This window comes from Pyrus communis, chromosome 10 (assembly GCF_041283825.1).
Source record: "Pyrus communis isolate YQ-2024b chromosome 10, ASM4128382v1, whole genome shotgun sequence".
Lineage (NCBI taxonomy): Eukaryota > Viridiplantae > Streptophyta > Magnoliopsida > Rosales > Rosaceae > Pyrus > Pyrus communis.
In genome coordinates, this window is record NC_142574.1 from 17,621,721 (window position 1) to 17,640,560 (window position 18,840).

At 36.3% G+C, this 18,840-nt stretch overlaps 2 protein-coding genes across 2 annotated transcripts; one reads left to right on the forward strand and one right to left on the reverse strand.

Moving 5' to 3' along the window:
• The first annotated feature begins 8,363 nt into the window (after nucleotides 1–8,363).
• LOC137727758 (putative CDP-diacylglycerol--inositol 3-phosphatidyltransferase 2) lies at nucleotides 8,364–12,562 on the forward strand. Its single transcript, XM_088677833.1, has 12 exons — nucleotides 8,364–8,453; nucleotides 8,842–9,143; nucleotides 9,291–9,430; nucleotides 9,542–9,626; nucleotides 9,906–9,955; nucleotides 10,478–10,517; nucleotides 10,930–10,974; nucleotides 11,056–11,121; nucleotides 11,231–11,345; nucleotides 11,433–11,489; nucleotides 11,566–11,664; nucleotides 12,148–12,562. The coding sequence occupies exons 3-12, from the start codon at nucleotides 9,358–9,360 to the stop codon at nucleotides 12,205–12,207; spliced, it is 690 nt and encodes a 229-aa protein (XP_088533959.1). The 5' UTR covers nucleotides 8,364–8,453; nucleotides 8,842–9,143; nucleotides 9,291–9,357; the 3' UTR covers nucleotides 12,208–12,562.
• A 430-nt stretch (nucleotides 12,563–12,992) lies between these two features.
• Nucleotides 12,993–16,128, reverse strand: LOC137727757 (chloroplast protein FOR GROWTH AND FERTILITY 2). Its single transcript, XM_068466574.2, has 2 exons — nucleotides 15,654–16,128; nucleotides 12,993–14,184 (listed from the first exon to the last, which is right to left on the reverse strand). The coding sequence occupies exons 1-2, from the start codon at nucleotides 15,972–15,974 to the stop codon at nucleotides 13,348–13,350; spliced, it is 1,158 nt and encodes a 385-aa protein (XP_068322675.2). The 5' UTR covers nucleotides 15,975–16,128; the 3' UTR covers nucleotides 12,993–13,347.
• Between the last annotated feature and the right edge of the window lie 2,712 nt (nucleotides 16,129–18,840).

Here is an 18,840-nt window from a genome sequence, read left to right on the forward strand (position 1 = left end):
AGCTCAGGGCTCACCACCTTGATTATTCGATCAAATCTATTCGATTGGATAATGCTGGAAAGTTAACGTCTAAAACTTTTGATGACTATTGCACGTCAGTTGGGGTTGAAGTTGAACATCCAGTACCCAATGTTCACACCTAGAACGGCATGGCATAAACATTCATTAAGCTCTTAAAAATGATTGCTCAATCGTTGGTCATATGTACTAAGCTCCCAATTGCTGCTTAGGGCCATACAGTATTACACGCAACCATGTTGGTATGCCTGAGGCCTGTTGTGACCCAACCATATATCGTTCTTCAGTTGATTATCAGATACAAACCCGACATATTGCATCTACGCATTTTTTGTTGTGCGGTCTATGTTCTAATTTCGCCGTCCTTACGTACAAAAATGGAGCCTCAACGAAGAATGAGAATCTATGCTTCTTCTTCAATTATTCGTCACTTAGAACCTTTAACAGGCGATCTGCTTATCATTTGTTTCGCGGATTGTCACTTTTATGAGACAAACTTCCCATTATTAGGGGGAGATAAAAACGTCACCATTCCTGAATAATGACACAAATTATTGTGGACGACTCTTACTTTGTCTCATTTAGATCCCTGCACCGCTCAGTCTGAAACTGAAGTGCAGCGCATATTAAATCTTCAGAGCGTAGCCCATAGCATACTAGTTGCTTTCACCAATTTAGCACAAGTGATAAGATCACATATTCCAATTACGAATGTGCCTACAAAGATGGATGTACCAAATATACGACGAACTTCTTCATGGAGGCCTGAGACGCTACTTTGGCCGATCCACGTACATTGGCGGCTAGCTAATCCTCTACTTCTACACAAAAGAGTGGCAGACCACTTGGTTAAAAGGATTCACACTGCCGGAAAAGGAACCCCATGGCACAGGCCTCTGTTGAGTCTACCGTGAATCCGACCGTCACCTAGTCATTCTATCCAACTCATGAGGAAATTCTAGATTACGGAGCGTCATTAAAGAGACGAAGCCACTTCCTGAGAATCAAGAGATTTCAGTCCATTATGCTATCTTGGATAATGTTTGGTGTAGAAATGAGATGGTCATCGATTATGCATTAGCATATGCAGTAGCTACTGAGATCATGTTGAGTGACGTCATTGATCTCTGTTCTGTTGATGAATGAAGATGTAGAACTGATTGGTTAAACTTGAAGCAAGCAATCCAAGTGAACTTGATTCGCTTGTGAAACGTAAAGTGTTTGGACCTATAACTCATACTCCTCCGGTGAAGGTCGTTGGCTACAAGTGGGTTTTCGTTCAGAAGCGTAATGAGAAAAATGAAATGGTGCGTTACAAAGCTCGTCTTGTTGCGCAAGGCTTTTCACAACACCCCCGGGATTGACTATGACGAAACTTATTCACCCATTATGAATGTGGTTACTTTTCGCTACCTTATCAGTTTGGTATTTTATGAAAAACTGAGTAAGCAACTAATGGAAGTAGTAATTGCATATCTCTACGGGGATCTTGATAAAGAAATATATATATATATATATATATGAAAGTTTCCGAATGACTTACATTGACTGGATCAAATATTTCAAAACCCCGGAACACATTCTCAATTTGGCTGAGGCATTCACTATACAGTCTGAAGCAATCTAGAAGAATGTGATATAACCATCTGAGTAAGTATTTGACTAGTCAGGGATATATGGACAATGAACTATGCCTTTTGTGTGCTCATTAAGAAGTCACATTCTGGTTTTGCGATTGTTGCAGTTTATGTTGACGACATAAACCTCATCGGAACTGCCGTGCACCTTAAGTTAGAATTTGAGATGAAAGATCTATGAAAGACTTGATATTATCTCGGTCTTAAGATAAAGCACCATTCGGATGAAATCTTAGTACATTCATCGAACTACACCCAAAATGTGTTGTGTCGCTTTAACAAGGATAAAACGAAGCCTTCATGTACTCCTATGGTTATTTGATCGCTAGATGCACAATGAGATCCCTTCCTGAAGGAAGATGATGAAGAGATTTTAGAGCCTGAAGTTCCTTATCTAAGTGCGATAGGCACTTTATTATACTTAGCTCAATGCACTAGACCCGACATCTCATTCACTATTAATATTTTGGAAAGTTATAGTAATGTACTGACACGCAAACACTGGATTGGTGTTAAATACATCTTTTGTTACCTTAAGGGTACTACGAATTTGGGCTTGTTCTATCCCTATGGATCCTCAAGTGATGCTGCACCCCTTTATCTCTAGTCGATAATTGTCTTGTTGGTTATGCCAATGTATGATACTTATCCGATTCGTACGAGGTGTGCTTTCAAATGGGTTATGTCTTTACTGTTAGAGGTATCGCAATATCTTAGAGGTCAACTAAACAAACCTTAGTTGCCACTTCTTTTGACCATACTGAAATTCTCGCCCTACATGAAGCTACTTGGGAATGCTTCTGGCTGAGAGCAGTTGTGGGCCATATTTGAAGCTCTTGCGCTTTACTTCGTCGTTGATGTCCCAATGATGATTTATGAAGATAACGTAGCATGCATCGAACAACTCAAGAAGCGTTACATAAAATGAGACAACACCAAGCATATTACACCAAAGTTCTTCTTCTCATATCAACAACAAGAGCATCAGAATATTGAAGTCATGCAAATCCGTTCACAAGACAATTTGGTCGACCTCTTCACCAAATCACTACCAAAGGTGATGTTTCAGAAGCTTGTTCAAGGAATAGGTATGCGTAAACTTTCTAAATTGTAACATTGTTAGTTCTTTTTGGAATTATGTCAAACTCAGGGGGAGTATCTTGAAGTATACTTGTTTGATCTTAACGCACTCTTTTTTCCTACAATTAGGAGCATCTTTCCCACTTGGTTTTTACTACCTAATGAGGTTTTGACGAGGCACCCACCTTAGGTTGATCATACCCTTAATGATGTCCCGTAGACATTTCATTTGACTTCGCATTTGCTCACGCATTTTTCCTTAGACCATGTATTTTGTCCCTACTTGGGTTTTTCCATAGCCTTAGGGTTTTTTTGTGAGACTTAGTTCCATATGCAAGTTCTTACTTTAGTTTGAGACTAGTGTATTCCTTGAATCTACTTGAGTATTTACACACTCAAGGAGGAGTGTTATAAACTTTGTATTTAAGTGTGATTATGTAAATCCTAGTTACTATATATAAAGGCATTGCGTAGGGGAAATAACACATCTTCAACACAACCCTATAAACATATCTCTCTCTTTGCTGCGCATCATTTCTCCTATGTCAGATTAAAGCCACAACATAAAAGAGTAAATGTGAAATCCTGTCCCCGGATTTCACTATTTAAAATTACGTATTTCGTATTTCATATTCTTATTTGTAGTTTCAATGCGTTTGTATATGCGGCGTATTTTTTTTCGATAATTGAAAAAGACAAAATTACCCCTATTGTATTAAATGGGATTCTTCAAGGACGTATTTGATCTTTTCATGACTTTTCAGATTTCTATACATATTCGGATAGTACGTCTTGATATAGATGCATGGGCGCAAACAGAATGTAATTTGGAGTTATAAACGAACGAAGTTAAGGACAAAATGATCATTTGACCATAAATATAGAAAGCTCAGCAAATCTGATGTGCCACGTGTGTGGCTGTGATTGGAGAAGGAAGAGAGAAATGTGGGAAAGGAGGGGACGAGAGATAGGAGAAAAGCACCGAATCGGATCCCCTTTTTGACCCGCACCTCGACCCAACGGTTTCCATTCCTACACCTTCTCAAGCGGTTTTTCCGACAATTCATAGCCACCCACCACCTGGAAGCAACTCAGCATCAACTCCTCTTCCATTTCCACCCAAAATCGACAGTAGTTAGGTCCCGATTCATGTTGAACCGCGACGGTGGAGCCATGGGTTTTAGGGCTGCGATATGCCATTTTTGAATATGTTAAGGTTGTCCACAACCCCCAAAATACTCATCCTGAGCCCAGGAAAAAACCCTAAACAATTTTGAGGGTGGCGATACAGCGGGAAAGCCGAATCGAAGAGCACTCATTTTTAGGTTTTCGACTGATCAAGGATGATTAGAGGTGTTTCCCGGCCGAATTAGACCTTGGCACATGTATGAAAGTTGTCCCTCTCATTGAGCTCTGTTTTTTTTTTTTTTAAATTTAGTAATTTTTAGAGTTAGTCGGAAAATTGGGTTTCCATTCGCCTGAAACTGCCACTGGCGGCGGCGCTTGCGATGTCGCGTGGCCAATGGGTCGACGATGCTATTTTAAGCTAAATTAGATGTCCTAATTTCAGATTCGATCTCTGCTGGATGTTTTGATTGTTTGAACCTATTTTCATTATGGTACGCCACTTGATCATTATATGAATCGACGATCCAACCGTTGCATCGTCACCAAACTTTAATGCATTATAGTACATAATATTTGAGGACCTTGGGAACTTACGGATCAGGAATCCGAGGTGTGGATCTTGATGAATTGAATTTCTAAGTTTGTAAAATTAAATGTTGACCGCTATTTAATTTTAGTAATTGGTGGAGATCCGATTGTTGAATTGTTTTGAAATTTTAGGATATTGTTCTAGAAGAATTAATGAGACTCTTGGGAAGTTATGGATCAAAAATTCGTGGACGGATATTCCGGATTGAATTACGTAGGGTTATGGACCTTACCGTTGACTGAGAGTTGACTTTTGGTCAAGATGTCTCGAACTCTTTGAAATACTAAAATTAGTATTATTAGAGACTTGGTCAGGCTTTGTGGGCTTATTTGAGTGAGTAACTTTAATATATGTGATATTGTTATTACCCTAAAGCTCATCCGTGCTAGTATACTTTGTGGATTTCTAAATTATGTTTTATGTTGAATAATTGTTTTTATAAAGTTTGCCATCGATTTACTTTATGAAATGTTATGTGATTTGCCTATTTGGAATTGTTTATAAAATGTGTTTTGAAATATATATAATTTTGAAATGTTTGTTAAACGTGAGGGCTAGTAGATGACCGATACCCTAGTGTCATGGGTTAGGTGACACCGGGTCTGCACCATGTAGCAGTGGTACATGGATGGTTCTGCTTGGTTAATCCGTTATAGGGGATCATACTATTTATGGATCGTGCTTGGTTAATCCGTGATGGGCGATCTTTATGGCCATACATACTTAAGGGTGATCATGCTTGGTCAATCCATGACAGGTGATCACCGCCAAACAGTTTTGTAGGTGTAACTCTGCTTGGTTAATCTGCGATGAGGGGTCACTACCTACTTGGTTGTCTTCTCAGAGGTGGTCCTGCTTGGTTAAACCGCAATAGGGGACTATACTATTTATGGATCATGCTTGGTTAATCCGTGATGGGGTGATCACTGCCAAACAGTTTTGTAGGTGTGACTTTGCTTGGTTAATCTGCAATGTGGGTCACTACCTACTTGGTTACCTTCTCAGGGGTGGCTCTGCTTAGTTAATCCGTTATGGAGGGCCACTTCCTGTTTGGTTACTTATGTAGGCTTCAGTCAAATTGCATCCCTCTAGCCCTAGCTTTTAGTGTATTTATGAACGATAGTTTTTGAGAATCTTTGTGGTTTGAATTAGAAAAGCCGTTAGATGTCTGGGTGACTATTTCAGAGTTTTTAGCGACTTGACTATGATTTCATAAGTATGAACTTATTTTTAAGGTTTATAAATTGTGATTGATGGTCTTTCTTTTTATTGATTATCACATAGAGTGTATTGTTGTCACTCACTCGAGCTTTGCAACTTATTCGGGTTCTTGTTGGGCTGATGCACCATTTCCCTAGTGTAGGTACTGATTGTACATGTGATAGGTCTAAGTAGATTACGAGAAGTCGTTTGGTATTTTGGTTCCGTTGAGTGGTCCAAAACCTAATGTTGGATTTCGTTAGGTGGCACTCTATGTTTTCTGCTACAAAGTGTTTTACGAAAAGTTCAGAGTTTAACAAATGGTGAACAATGAATGGCTCAAACCTTATTTAGGGTACGCAGGCAGTCTAACAAGTAGGTTAGATGCAACCCTAAAGTATACGAAAATTACTACGCAATTCGAACCTTGAGTTGTGTTTGTACATATCCCGGAGGCGGAGTATGTTAGATATACGGGTATTAGTGACGTCACATGTCAATCATGGACATATGTTGGGACCGGGGCATGACAGTAAAAGTCTGAAACCCATCATCATCCTCGTTGTTAAATATAGAGTTATATAACTAATACATGATATAATTACATGGTGGAAATTTTATCTACGCTAAAAGAGATAAGGTAATTAAACTAGGTGGGCTGCTTGAGAATATTACAAAATTGCACGTCTTTTTTGAAAACCCTTCTCACAGTTTCATTAAACAACAAAACAAAACATACGGTCTAATGGTACACTTGTAAGTGAGATGTCTTAGGTTCAATTATCGCCAAACGCAGATTTGAACCACATTACTATGGCTCACTCAGTGTGAGACTTACCTACTTTTCCACCCCTTAGTATAGTTAATATCATTTGTTCAAAAAAAAAAAAAAAAAAATGAAAAAACCCATCGTTTGGCTAAAATTTTCAAGAGAAAAAGTAGAGTGAGGATGGCTTCACCTTTCAAAACATTGATGCATCTTCTTAGTCAAGATATTATTGTTTGCTTAAATAAATAAAAAAACATTCCTGATACTTTTATTTTTATTTTTTATAAATAAATGTCAGGACAGGTCTAGGACCATTTTGGTACCTTATAGCTATGCCCCTGGATATATTCTTTAGTGTCTGGTAACATATTACAAATTTACAATATTTAAATGTGTTTGATACAATCGTCTAAATAATATAACATTTAATTACGATCTATTTGTCATAAGCGTGATTTATTAGTCAAACTTTTATATTTACAAGATGCTTTATGTTACCACATAGTACTATAGTCTAGTAGTATTCTTCTTCACTTACAAGTAAGAGGTTTTAGGTTCGATTCTTACCAAAAGCAAATTTGAACAATATTATTATGGCTCACCTATTGTGAGGGTTAGCCAACTCCTACTTCCCCACTCTTTTTTTATATTTGTTTGAACATACGATATTATATATACTAAAGGGGGACAAGAGTGGGTTAAGCCTCATAATGGGTTAGCAATAATGTGGTTCTAATTAACCTTCGGTAAGAATTGAACCTAAGACCTCTTAGTTACTAGTGAAGAGGTATACTACTAGACAGTAGCACCAAGTGGCACTCCCCCACCCCATTAGTGTAAGTAATGTCGCTTGTTAGGGAAAAAAAAGATGCATCATAAGTGCATCTATTATTTATAACCACTTCTATATTATTTTTTTTGACAAGAAACGATAGAGTGATATTCATTGATCTTCACAAGCAATTATAGTGGTTGCCAATTGATTACAATAGCTCCAATGACCAAAAAATTGATCTGGAGTAAATTTGCACAATGAAACAAACAACAGTAAACTCCTATACGGATACCACAAGCATTGGCCGATTCGTGAGTGCTTCTCTATACAAAACTTTGGCTCACATGCTGCATTTCTCGTGGAAGTACATTTATTATAAACATATTAAAATTTTATTAAAAATGAAAAGTTTTCAGAAATGGCACTTGAAAGTGATTTTGAAAAAGTATCTAACAAATTATTATTCTGAAATCGCTTCTACTAACTAGAAGTAATTCTAGAATTTTCTCACCTTTAGTTCATAAGCAATCACAAATAAGCCACATGTATTTTTTGATACAATGATGTAAGTACATTAGAGAGAGAGAGCTTTGAGCTAAATCGAAGAATGTGTCAGCTATGATAAATTGGTATGGAACTCATCATATACTAGAAGTAAACCTAACGAAAATATATTAAGGAAAATCAAAATCATGAAATTTAAATGATAAAATTTAATTTCCTAAAAATTATGAAGTTTCTTTTTTGGCTATTATGAAACCATAATAAATTTCAGTTATATGTGTCAATCTATGAATGGAAAATAATAAACTCTCTTTTGTGAAAATTATAAATGACAATTATTTACATAAAATTTTAAATTGGGAATTGTTCTTTCTAAATTCCAAGTTTTATATATTTGCGCACAAAAATTATAAATTCCTAAAATTATAAATTCAAGAAAGAGAATTGATCATCTCAATTTAAAATTTCTAACTTTTATTCAAATTTTAAGTTTATATCTTTTTTCCAAACGCGAAATCTAACTTATAAAATAAAATTGAATAACATTTGAGCAAAGAGAACATAAAAATGATTAACACGACGAGTAACAACTAAAGTTACTACACACGTTTTCCCTGTAAAAGAAAAACCCTTTTAATCCCAACCATGCCTTAAAAATGTTGTGTTCCTACCAATTTGTAGAGAGTTTGAAATTTTGCTTCTTTAAATTGTTGTAATAATTTACGTTATCTCCCAATAAGACCAACTCCAATGGTGGACTAAAAGTCAAATTACACCCCAAAATTTCCTCTCAAACCCACTCCAACCCAAGGGGAAATTTTGAGCTAAATGCAAACCAATGCCAAATTCCCCCCGAAATTTAGCCCAGAAATCGAGGTGGACTCTACCCAATATTTATCGGAATTTAAATTTTTTTAGATTAAAATATTCATAAAATTAATTTACGATAGTTTACATATTTATTTTTTTAAAAAAAATTTAATTTAACAAAAAAAATTGCCTAAGTTCATTCTTTAATAATCCCGGGCTAAAATTTTAAGGTAGAACGGTTAGAGTAGAAAAGCTGTTTTTGGACTAAAAGTTAAATTTTTCGGACTAAAAAATTTGATTTTTAACCCAACCATTGGAGATGGTCTAATAGTAAATTTTTAGTAAAAAAACTAAAAAAAAGGGAAAAGGGAGAAACCAAGGCAAACACTTTCTTCTTACAATAATCGAATCGAAGCCGGTTGCAAAAGCGGTGATCGGATCCGAAGTTGATGCGGGCAAGCCAAGTATCCGAGTTATCGACCTCCATACTTCATTTCAATTAGGGCTTTTGCTTGTCGAGAGAGACTCAGAGAGAAAGGGGAATCGGATTCGGATTCGGTGTTTTAGGGTTAGGGCTTGCAGTGATTATATTGTGATCTTCGCCGCCGAGTCCGGAAGGAGAAACCCCAGAAGGTATTGATTCACTTCTCGTTCCTTGCCATTTCCGCAATCAAATTCTGATTCTTTATTCTCTATCTTATGCCTCAATTCAGCTAGTTAAGGTGATTAGTGTGTATTTTTATGCATAATTTGTGATTTGTTTTGACGATTTGGTTGTAGGGGCAAACATTTATTCGGTAATCCAATGCATTTCGTGTAATTTCAAGTTGATTAAGGTAGTTCTCCAATGGCTAAGAAATCTGTAGCTCAACGAAGGCTAACGAAACTCGATGTCTATCTTTACATACCCAACATTATTGGTGAGTTTTTCACTTCCTAAACAGAGATGTTACTATGAAACTACATTGTCAAGTTAGCTAGAAATGGGTTTTTGTTTTGATAAATAATTTTGCGATTACTGGGAATTGCAGGGTACATAAGGGTTCTTATGAACTGTTTTGCCTTTGCCCAATGCTTCTCCAACAAGAAGCTTTTCTCTGTTCTCTATTTTGTCAGGTGAGGATTCGTGCTTTTGAAGAATTCATTCATCTCGTGTTTGGATTTGTGGATTTGGAAGAAGTGATCTGCAAACAGAGTTTAAAATAAATTGTCAAAGAATTCATTTAATAGTGTGTTTTCTTCTCTAAATATTTGATGCAAACAGAATTTAAACTAAATCATTGACTGGAAACTCTCAATTCAAAGCCACAATTCAAATGCAACCTTAGTTTCTGAGCCGTATTTTGTTCATCTTGTCTTGTTGGCTATAATGTATGATTAAGTTTGCTACTCCAGCTTTGTCTGCGATGGGGTAGATGGTTGGTGTGCTCGCAAATTCAACCAAGGTATGAGCTTCTGTGTATCTTGTGATATGTCTTTTATTGAGGAGTATGTCGTTTGTGCATATACACGCTTGTACAAACAAAATGTTGTACTTTGATACAGATACTGAGCATAGGGTTTATCTTACAAAATGATTATGAATAACAGATTTTGCTCAATACAAATCGATCAGGATTATATTGCGGCTCATACTTCTCACTGTACATAGTTTTTCTGATTTGGATTATGTTCCAGCTATGCTGTTATTTAGAGCCAGATAATACTGATATCAAAACATCATGAATAGTTTGTCTGTGGCCTCATATTAGAGGTTGCTGTATAGTATTTGTAGAAGCCTTTTTATTCTAGTAATAATTACATTACTGAAGTGCTGTGTTTGTTTTCTTTTTGTTCCCTGATTGACAGCAAGGAAGAGTTTTTTTGCATGAAAATTTTGGTCCAATTATCTTACTACCTATTATGAACCGAAATTGGTAATTGATCATTATATTACTCATTTGATTCATCTTTCCTTCCTGGTTCAGTTTCTACCTTTGGAGCTGTTTTGGACATGGTAACAGACAGGTGATCTTTGATCTCTCTTCTTTCTCTTTTAAACTTAAAAAACTTAAAAACTTGATTGAAATAAACTAAACAGTGTACAACCAGAGTAGTCACTGAAAATACATCACAGTGGATCTGCAGTACATTCAGATTAGCAAGTATCAACGTTCCATCAGCCAACAGAAAACCCTCAAACTCTAACAACTGAATTAACCGCAGCATCCTCCGGTCCACATTAAGATAAAATAATGAATCTCTAAAGAAGCCCAGAGCATTGCCCAAAATTTGACTATCCCATTCATTAGATACTTCTTGGACACAGGCACACACAGACACATGCATGTGCACAAGAAGCATATGCTAGTTTCAGGTTTTCCTCAAATGATCTAGTATTTGACCATCACCATATTGACTACTATGTCTTGTCTCTCAGGATAAGCACTGCGTGCCTCTTGGTAGTACTTTCACAAGTTTACCGGTAAGATATTTTATTAATAGGCTACATGTTATTAAATAGATCTGCATGCTTATCTTAGCTTATGGTGGGCTTTCAATGCAGGCCTGGCTTGGTTTTCCTCTCATTACTTGCCTTAGATATTGGTAGCCACTGGCTGCAGATGTACAGGTTATTTTCTTTTCTTTTTATTAAGTTTATCTTCAGGGTGCATAGTATTTCGTTATTTGATTTTTGACAAAATTTCACTTGTTAACAGTTTATTACATTTTTTTTCCAGTACTTTTCTGTTAGGCAAAGCTAGTCACAAAGATGTGAAAGACAGCACTAATTGGCTTTTTAAAGCATACTACGGAAATCGGATGTTTATGGCTTACTGTTGTGTGGCATGTGAGGTAATTGTAACTTTTTTCTGTGTATAGGGCTGTAGAAATTTCTTAATGTAGCCTGCTAGTCCTCTTAATTTGATTGTTACTGTGCAGGTCCTTTATATAATTCTATTTCTTCTTGCAAAGAACGAAACTGAGAACTTGATTGATGTAAGTGTCGTAGTTTTTAAGGAATTAAACAGGATGTTTCCGAGTTACTTTGGTTTCTAAAATTTTCCTCTTTCAGGTTTTAACGGGGCTTGCAAAGCATATTACACCACTTTCTGTTCTAGTTGGTTTGAGTTTATTTGGATGGGCAGTCAAACAAGCAGTGAATCTTATACAGGTAATGAATACCACTTCTATAGTGTTAGGCATTTTAACTTACTGAAATTTGCAACAGATGCCAACTATTGAACGACTTATTGGAAACGCATGACAGCCAATCAGAAATGTCATGAAATCCCCCGCTCTTGGGGGATGTCCTCAGCAACGACAGACACATACTAGGGTGTATGTGGTTTCCGTACATCCTACACTTTCATCACAGTTCTTGAATGCAAAACTTAATCTGTATTAGTTGTGTTTGAATTTGGTTAGGGACTTGGATGAGAGCGGAAGGTCGTAATTGATAATTCGAGAGCTCTAATGTCACATACCACTATTATTAAAAAGCCTACGGGCTTTAGTCACTCGTAGTTGAGTTTTCATGGAGTGTCTTCTAAATGGTCTTTTTAAGTTATCATGTATCTAGGTAATCAGCGTTTTCAAGATCGAGTTTTCTTGGAAGATATTCTTCCTATTTTTAAAATATATTCCATGATTTCAGTTGAAGACAGCAGCAGATGTGTGTGTGCTTCATGATATCAACAAAAAGCAAAGCCCCTAATGCACATCAACTTCTATGACCGGAGGCGCATTCTACATTCAGCTTCCTGCTCGGTTCGCATCGAAATATGTTGCTGCAGCGGATGAGAATGCATTGTAATTTCTTTTCTTTTGCTGATTTGTACTTTTTTTCCCGAAGTTAACTACACAAAAATTAGACAAATTTGACGTCTTTTCTTAACATTAAAAGAAAAAAAGTTAAAAAGGGCATTTTCCTATCTTGTCAAGTTTTCCGCCCTATTTCCTATTTCGTATGTTTCATGTTCTAATTAGTCTGTTGTACGATGTGAATCCACTCTGCAAACTACTTTGTAATTGCAATGATGATGATGAAAAGATTTGAATTTTGATACGCATTGCCAGCACTCTGCACTCATCTGACTTACGTTTCGAAAGAAACTGTATTAGATATGACTATCATCATAAGCAGTCGTAGGGGTGGGCATGATTCGGTTTGACTCGGTTCAACCCCAAAATTATCAACCGAACCGGAGCCATCTGAATGTTCGGTTTTTGACAAAAATGGCGACGATCAGTTTTCCCATTGGACGCAGAGTGAGTTATATGGCAATGCATTGGCTGACGCGTCAGCAACAAATGGGCCCATCCTTCTTCCACATAAGCAAAATTGATGCTTGCTTAAACCGAGTTGACAGAAGACAGGCAATGAAGGATGAAAATCGAGTTACAGGAGCATAGCAAAAACTAACCAACAAAAATGAAACAATTTGAGATACGGAGCGAAAGTAAGACTAAAAATCCAGTTCCAAGGAGCATACCAAGAGCTAACGAACGAAAACCAGATGCAGATTTTATAATCCCGTAATCGATAACTGATATGAACAACTGGTGCAACGAAATAGAACAATTTGTCTAGACAAAGGTTAACGATTTAACTTAAAGCAAACGAAAATCTTTATACCAATCTGACTTCTACCATAAAAGAATTACATTTGTAGAAGGCTTGCCCTCTATTAAAACTGGAAAAAGCTTTCAAAACGAAATACGACGGTACTCTCGCTGAGAAAAGGTGCTGCGCCAGACGAACTTTTGCTCTAAACAAATCGAATAATCCTTGTAAGATCTTTATCTAACACCCGCGGAGAAGCCTGCAAAACGTTGTCTTTACCGGGTCAAAAATCTAATACAGGCTATACCCGAAGAACTGGCTGATGATGATGGCGAACCCAAGAGCAATTGCAATCAGGGAAGAAGCCCATGTCAGTTTCTCTGTAATCCTGGGCACTCGATCCTTTAATGCCTGACTACATGAACCTATAAAGACAGTATAGCTTCCCATTGCAACTACGGTCCCAATTAAAAACATAACCAGGAATGCAGCGCCAGCAACTCGAGATGGCAAAGCGAGGGCTGGCAAGACCATCATCAATGCATCTGGCTGCAGCCCGTGGACAATTCCTGTGGCAAAAGTAGCAAAACCAATCTTCTTCTTCCCAACTGTGGGGTTATCTAGAGACTCGTATACGCTAACATCACACTCGCCATTCTCTAAGGCAACACAAGGAGTTGGGACTTCTGAAGCTTCCTTAATACCCATACCACCAATGACTAGTAGGGTAAGGCCCACAACTCTCGTGCCCCAAGTTCGGATAATCTCAATATGAAGCCGATCCTTTAGTAGTAAAAATATTAAGCCAAAGATAACCTGACCAGCATCATGGCCACATCCCCAGAGGGCTCCTACTAAAGCACTTTCAATGCGGGTACGTCCAATTGAGAGTGGAGCCAAAGCAGCTAGGTGGTCTGGCCCCGATAATGTGTGTAAGCAACCGGCAAAGAAACCAGTCCATGCACTACTAAGCAACTCTGTCTGGATCAGTCTTCCCCCAATAGCAACAGCTGGGCTACCAGTGTTGGTTGCAGTTTCAAAGGATGCAAAAGCGGCTGGTGCAAAAGCTGGTTGTATTAAGATCAAAACAAGAGCAGAAAGCGCAACGAATGCTCTGGTGGGGATGGCCTGAAGATGTTAGGAGTATTAAAAGTAAGTCATCTGGTCAAAATAAATGGATTAATAGTCTCATGTTGAGGGTAATAAGGTAGCTGGGGAGTTGCATACCCCCTACACTTTCTGAAGTAAATATCAGTAAAATTAATTCTGTTACGTTGAAAGTAGTAACAGCAGATAGTAATTGTAAACCAAACAGAAAAATGTCATCTCCCATGTGATGTCCCTACTCCAATCTATGTTTCATATCATACAGACTCCATACTAAAATCCAACACGTACATGAACAGTTCAATTGCTGGCAGCTTCGACGGTATCTCTTCTAAGCTATTGTGTGTGTAAAGATTCATCCAATTTCAAGATATTTGCTTACAAATAGCAATTATTTTTTAAACTATTGAATAAATGTATGAAATCTGAAAAATGGTAGAAAATCTGAAACATGAACACACTGCACTCAAATTTTCCCACTTTACCCTAATCAACCATTTGAAAACATAAAAATCTTAATGCACCCTTGCAGTCTTACTACAAGGGATAGAATACTTCAGAATACGAAAGTAATGACATTTGCAAAAGAATCAGCAAATTACATCCACCCCTGAAATAACTATTGAACTAGGTTCACATTACCTTAAAGAAAGCTTCTGACACCAGCAGCAAAACACCTAGACCGCACTAGACTGAATATTGCTAATATAATGTGTGTAAGTTTTGATGCCACTGAAGCATCAAACGAAGCTACCTATACCAATTGAATCGCCTGCATCTATGGGTTTCCTTAAATTTGTTCCTTTCTTCTGAGGCCCTTGCTGTTTGTAATTAGTGAGACAAGTTTCAGCCTTAGGTCTCCAGTACCATGCTGACTAAAGCTATGCTCAGTTTTCGGAAAGCACAGAGATTTAGCTTTATGTTGGAATAACTGGATGTTTGTAGCCATCTAAAGGCACATCAGAGGAATTATCTACACAAGTGACTTGGGTACCATTTCATTTTCCAACTGCCTCGAAAATGAAAGGTATTGATAGGACCACACTTGAGGGCATTCTCCTTGAAGACCATAAAATTAAATTAATCAGTAATCTAAACCTTCGCAATTAGAATCACCGAAGGCAACTGATTCAGTCATAAATTTTATGAAAGAGATATAGTATAACAAATGAAGCAACTGTTTCAGTCATCCACCTCATATAATTAGCCTCAAAACTCTAAATTTTGAAGATAATCGCATTTCTAGAGGGCAACCATAAATTGCATTGGATCACAAAACGACTGGGTAGAAAACAATCAAATATTTCATCAGCCATCGAAACAATTGTTCAGATTTTCAAAGTCACCGTGGCAATTGCAGCACAGGAAAGACACTTATTAACATGATTAAAGCAGCAACAACAAAACATAAACCCCACAGAATTAGACAAAAAATCAAAATTATCATCTTTTGATCAATTTCTTTCATTTGAAACAAGAGATTAAAGTACCTTGCGCTGCTTAGGAACCCCGGTTGCGATCTGATTGAGAATCTGGGATTTTGGCTCCGACCCATTTGGCGATCCGGCCTGGTTCGACAATAGAGACGGAAGAATGTTGCACGGCGCTGATGAAGAATGAGAACCAGAAGAAAATGGAGATGGGTTTTGATGTTTGCAGGAAACCAAGCCGACCCGTCTGAAATTGGGCAGCTGTGAAGCGGGAAAACCGAGTTTGGCCGAGTCAATAAGGGCGGGTCGATTGAGGAGAGGAGAGGGTTTGAGATGGAGTTTCAAAGGGGTTGGGGATGAAGAGGATAGAAGCCTTTCCATGGCTTCTCTCTCCCTCTCTCTCTCTCGCTCTCTCTCTGCCTCTTTCTATTTTCTGTGTAGGGATTTAGATTTTGGAGGCAAAAAATTTGTAGAGAGAGAGAGGGGGGTTGTGGTGAAGAAGTAGAAGTGAAGATAAGCTCTGGCTGGGTACCCAGAAGTTTTAACTTAACTGAAAATAATATTTTTAATTCTGTGCGAAAAATAAATAATAAATAATGAATATTTTTAGTCAATTAGCACACCTTTTCCTTCACAAAAATGCTACTATTATCACTTTTTGTATCATTTTCTAATAGTAGTGAAACCCACATCAGTTGGTGTGTCCTATATTTATTAGAGAGATAATATAAATGATGATAATACAAATAAATTCTAAGTGTCGCATTACTCTTTTTTTCACACCGACGACCATAATTATTTGGTATTTTTAGCAGATTTTTGGGTCAATTCAGTTACAAAATCCACTTCCTGCAATCTTCTTTACATAAATGAGCATTTAAATTCGGAGGAGAATTCTCTACTCTCCTATTCTCAACTCCTCCTCTTATACGTTGTCTTTTGTCTTATTATTTCTATAAAAAAATCAATATAAGATATTGACATGACTTAACCGTAATCGTTCAAATAGAAAGGCATGGAAGGATAAAGAGATTAGAAAGGTAGAGCCTTTAAATTCTCCGCTATCTTCTTTACGTACTTGTACGTTTTATCTAAGCATTCATCAATAAATGAACGTTTAAATTCTCCGCAATCTTATTTATACATTCTATTTAATCATTAATCAACAAATGAACGGTTTGAACAAAAAAAAAAAACAAAAAAAAAACAAAAAAAAAAGCCAAATGAGCGCCTAAATTCTAAATTAGGACCGAATGATGAATTCAAAAAAATGGATTTTTAACAAAAAGCTTCGATATTGTTAATTTTAATGAAAAAACTACATTTTTATACTAAAAAGTCAATCATAATACTATTCACTTTACCTTTTATTTTGTTCTTATCATTAAAACTCAAAGCTTTCAAACCCTTTAAATTAGTTTTTCTTAAAAAAAAAAAAAAAAAAAAAAGTTGATAAGGAGGTTGAATTTCCAAAATGTGGTGACCTGATTCTCTTAAACCGATAAAATAGTTGCCCAACCACATCAACATTATGTTTATTCATTTATTAAAAAAAATGAAGATAAAATGACAAAGTTTAAAAAGTAATTTAGAGAAGTGGAACTCTATCTATCTAGTAATACAAATGTTTTCTATCTCATCTGCGTGTAAATGATATCGTTTATTAAAAAAAGTTTAAATGTCTCTTTATGATTAGATTAATATAGTGTTGACTAATAAAAGGAAGAAATTTTAGTGTGTAATTACAATTTTTAGTCGTATTAGAGGAAATCGAATATAGTATTCTACATTTACAACATTTTTCATGCCACATTTGTACTACCTTTCTAATGAAGTTAGAGTCCAACGGCACATGTGAGTTTCGTCTCTATTAAAAAAATGGTACAAGTGTAGTAAGAAAAATGTGATAAGAATATCATTTTTGAATTTAATATGAACTTAGTGTTTAGGTTTGAATTCGGATTTTAACAAGCTCTTTTTTTTTTTTTTTTTTGACAAACGATAGTATTTACACTAAGAGATGAATAAGAGAGTAGTTTAAATTTCACAATTGGCTAGCAATTATGTGGTTCAAATTTGTCTTTGGAGAGAAAAAAACTTAAAACCTCTCATGCACAAGTAAAAAAGAATGTCATTAGACCGTAGTACTAAGACTTCTATAGACGTTAAGAAGGTATCATTAAATAAGAGCTAATCGGTATCTATCATATTTAATTCAAGAATGGAAAGCAAGCGTATGTATGAACCAATATTGGATGGATGGTCTAAGAAGCAGACAATATAATAAAAACAAAATGTGATTAAGTTGTTATGGTTTGGTAATCTAAGTCTTCATGGAATAAAATTGTAAGACAAATCTTATGGCCACATTTTGTCCACAACACCCCTTTCAACGAATAGAAATGCTAGCATCCGTCACGATACCTTATTTCTTCCTTTCCGCTTTCCGCTTTCCGCTTTGATAGTTGACACGGTCAAAAACTCATCGTGCCGTCCATTGCCCATATTTAGTAGCCTTCCCACTCTCTCCACCTTCATTCCGATGGACACACTCTTCCACCACACAATTTATGGCCAATCTAATAGAAACGCTTTTATCGTAAATGACCTTTAAGATTGACTGAATCAATCATATTATTAATCTTTTTAAAAAACCAAGGAAAACATTGATCAAATAAAAGTGAGAGACAAGATGATAAGTTGATTAATCTCATAAACCATTTCAATAAAAATCCTTTTGTTTGTTATTATTATTAGAATAAATTAAAAATCTATGAGTAAGAAACAAGTTTAGAAAATTTTAAGCACTAATGTAAAACATTCATTATTCAACATGTGACATATATTAAGTTTCATATGAGCATGAGTATGGTTTCACATGACATTTTGATAATTTAACTTTGATAACGATGTTAAAATGTAAGTATTCAAGTATAAATCATTAGTGCCACTTAGTACTACGGTCTAAAGGTGTTCCTCTTTATTTGTAAGTGAGACGTCTTATATTCGATTATTGCCAAAGACGAACTTGAACTACATATTATGGCTGACTCATTATGAGGCTTAGCCCACTTTCCCATCCCTTAACGTAGATAATATCATTTATTAAAAAAATATAAATCACTAGTGGGTAGGTATATATGTTGGTCCAAGTTTGGTGGTGGATATGGTGAAGTTTGGACTTTTTTTCTAGATGTTGTTAAGAGTATTAAATGCTCAAAGGATAAGTTAGCACTAAGAGCTTCAA

Excerpts from the sequence above, each read along its gene's own strand:
- LOC137727758 (XM_088677833.1), top strand. The coding sequence starts at position 9,358 with ATGGCTAAGAAATCTGTAGCTCAACGAAGGCTAACGAAACTCGATGTC. Across the intron at positions 9,956-10,477 it reads TGCTCGCAAATTCAACCAAG|TTTCTACCTTTGGAGCTGTT; the intron begins GTATGAGCTTCT and ends TTCCTGGTTCAG. Across the intron at positions 10,518-10,929 it reads TTGGACATGGTAACAGACAG|GATAAGCACTGCGTGCCTCT; the intron begins GTGATCTTTGAT and ends CTTGTCTCTCAG.
- LOC137727757 (XM_068466574.2), bottom strand. The coding sequence starts at position 15,974 with ATGGAAAGGCTTCTATCCTCTTCATCCCCAACCCCTTTGAAACTCCAT. Across the intron at positions 14,185-15,653 it reads GGGTTCCTAAGCAGCGCAAG|GCCATCCCCACCAGAGCATT; the intron begins GTACTTTAATCT and ends TAACATCTTCAG.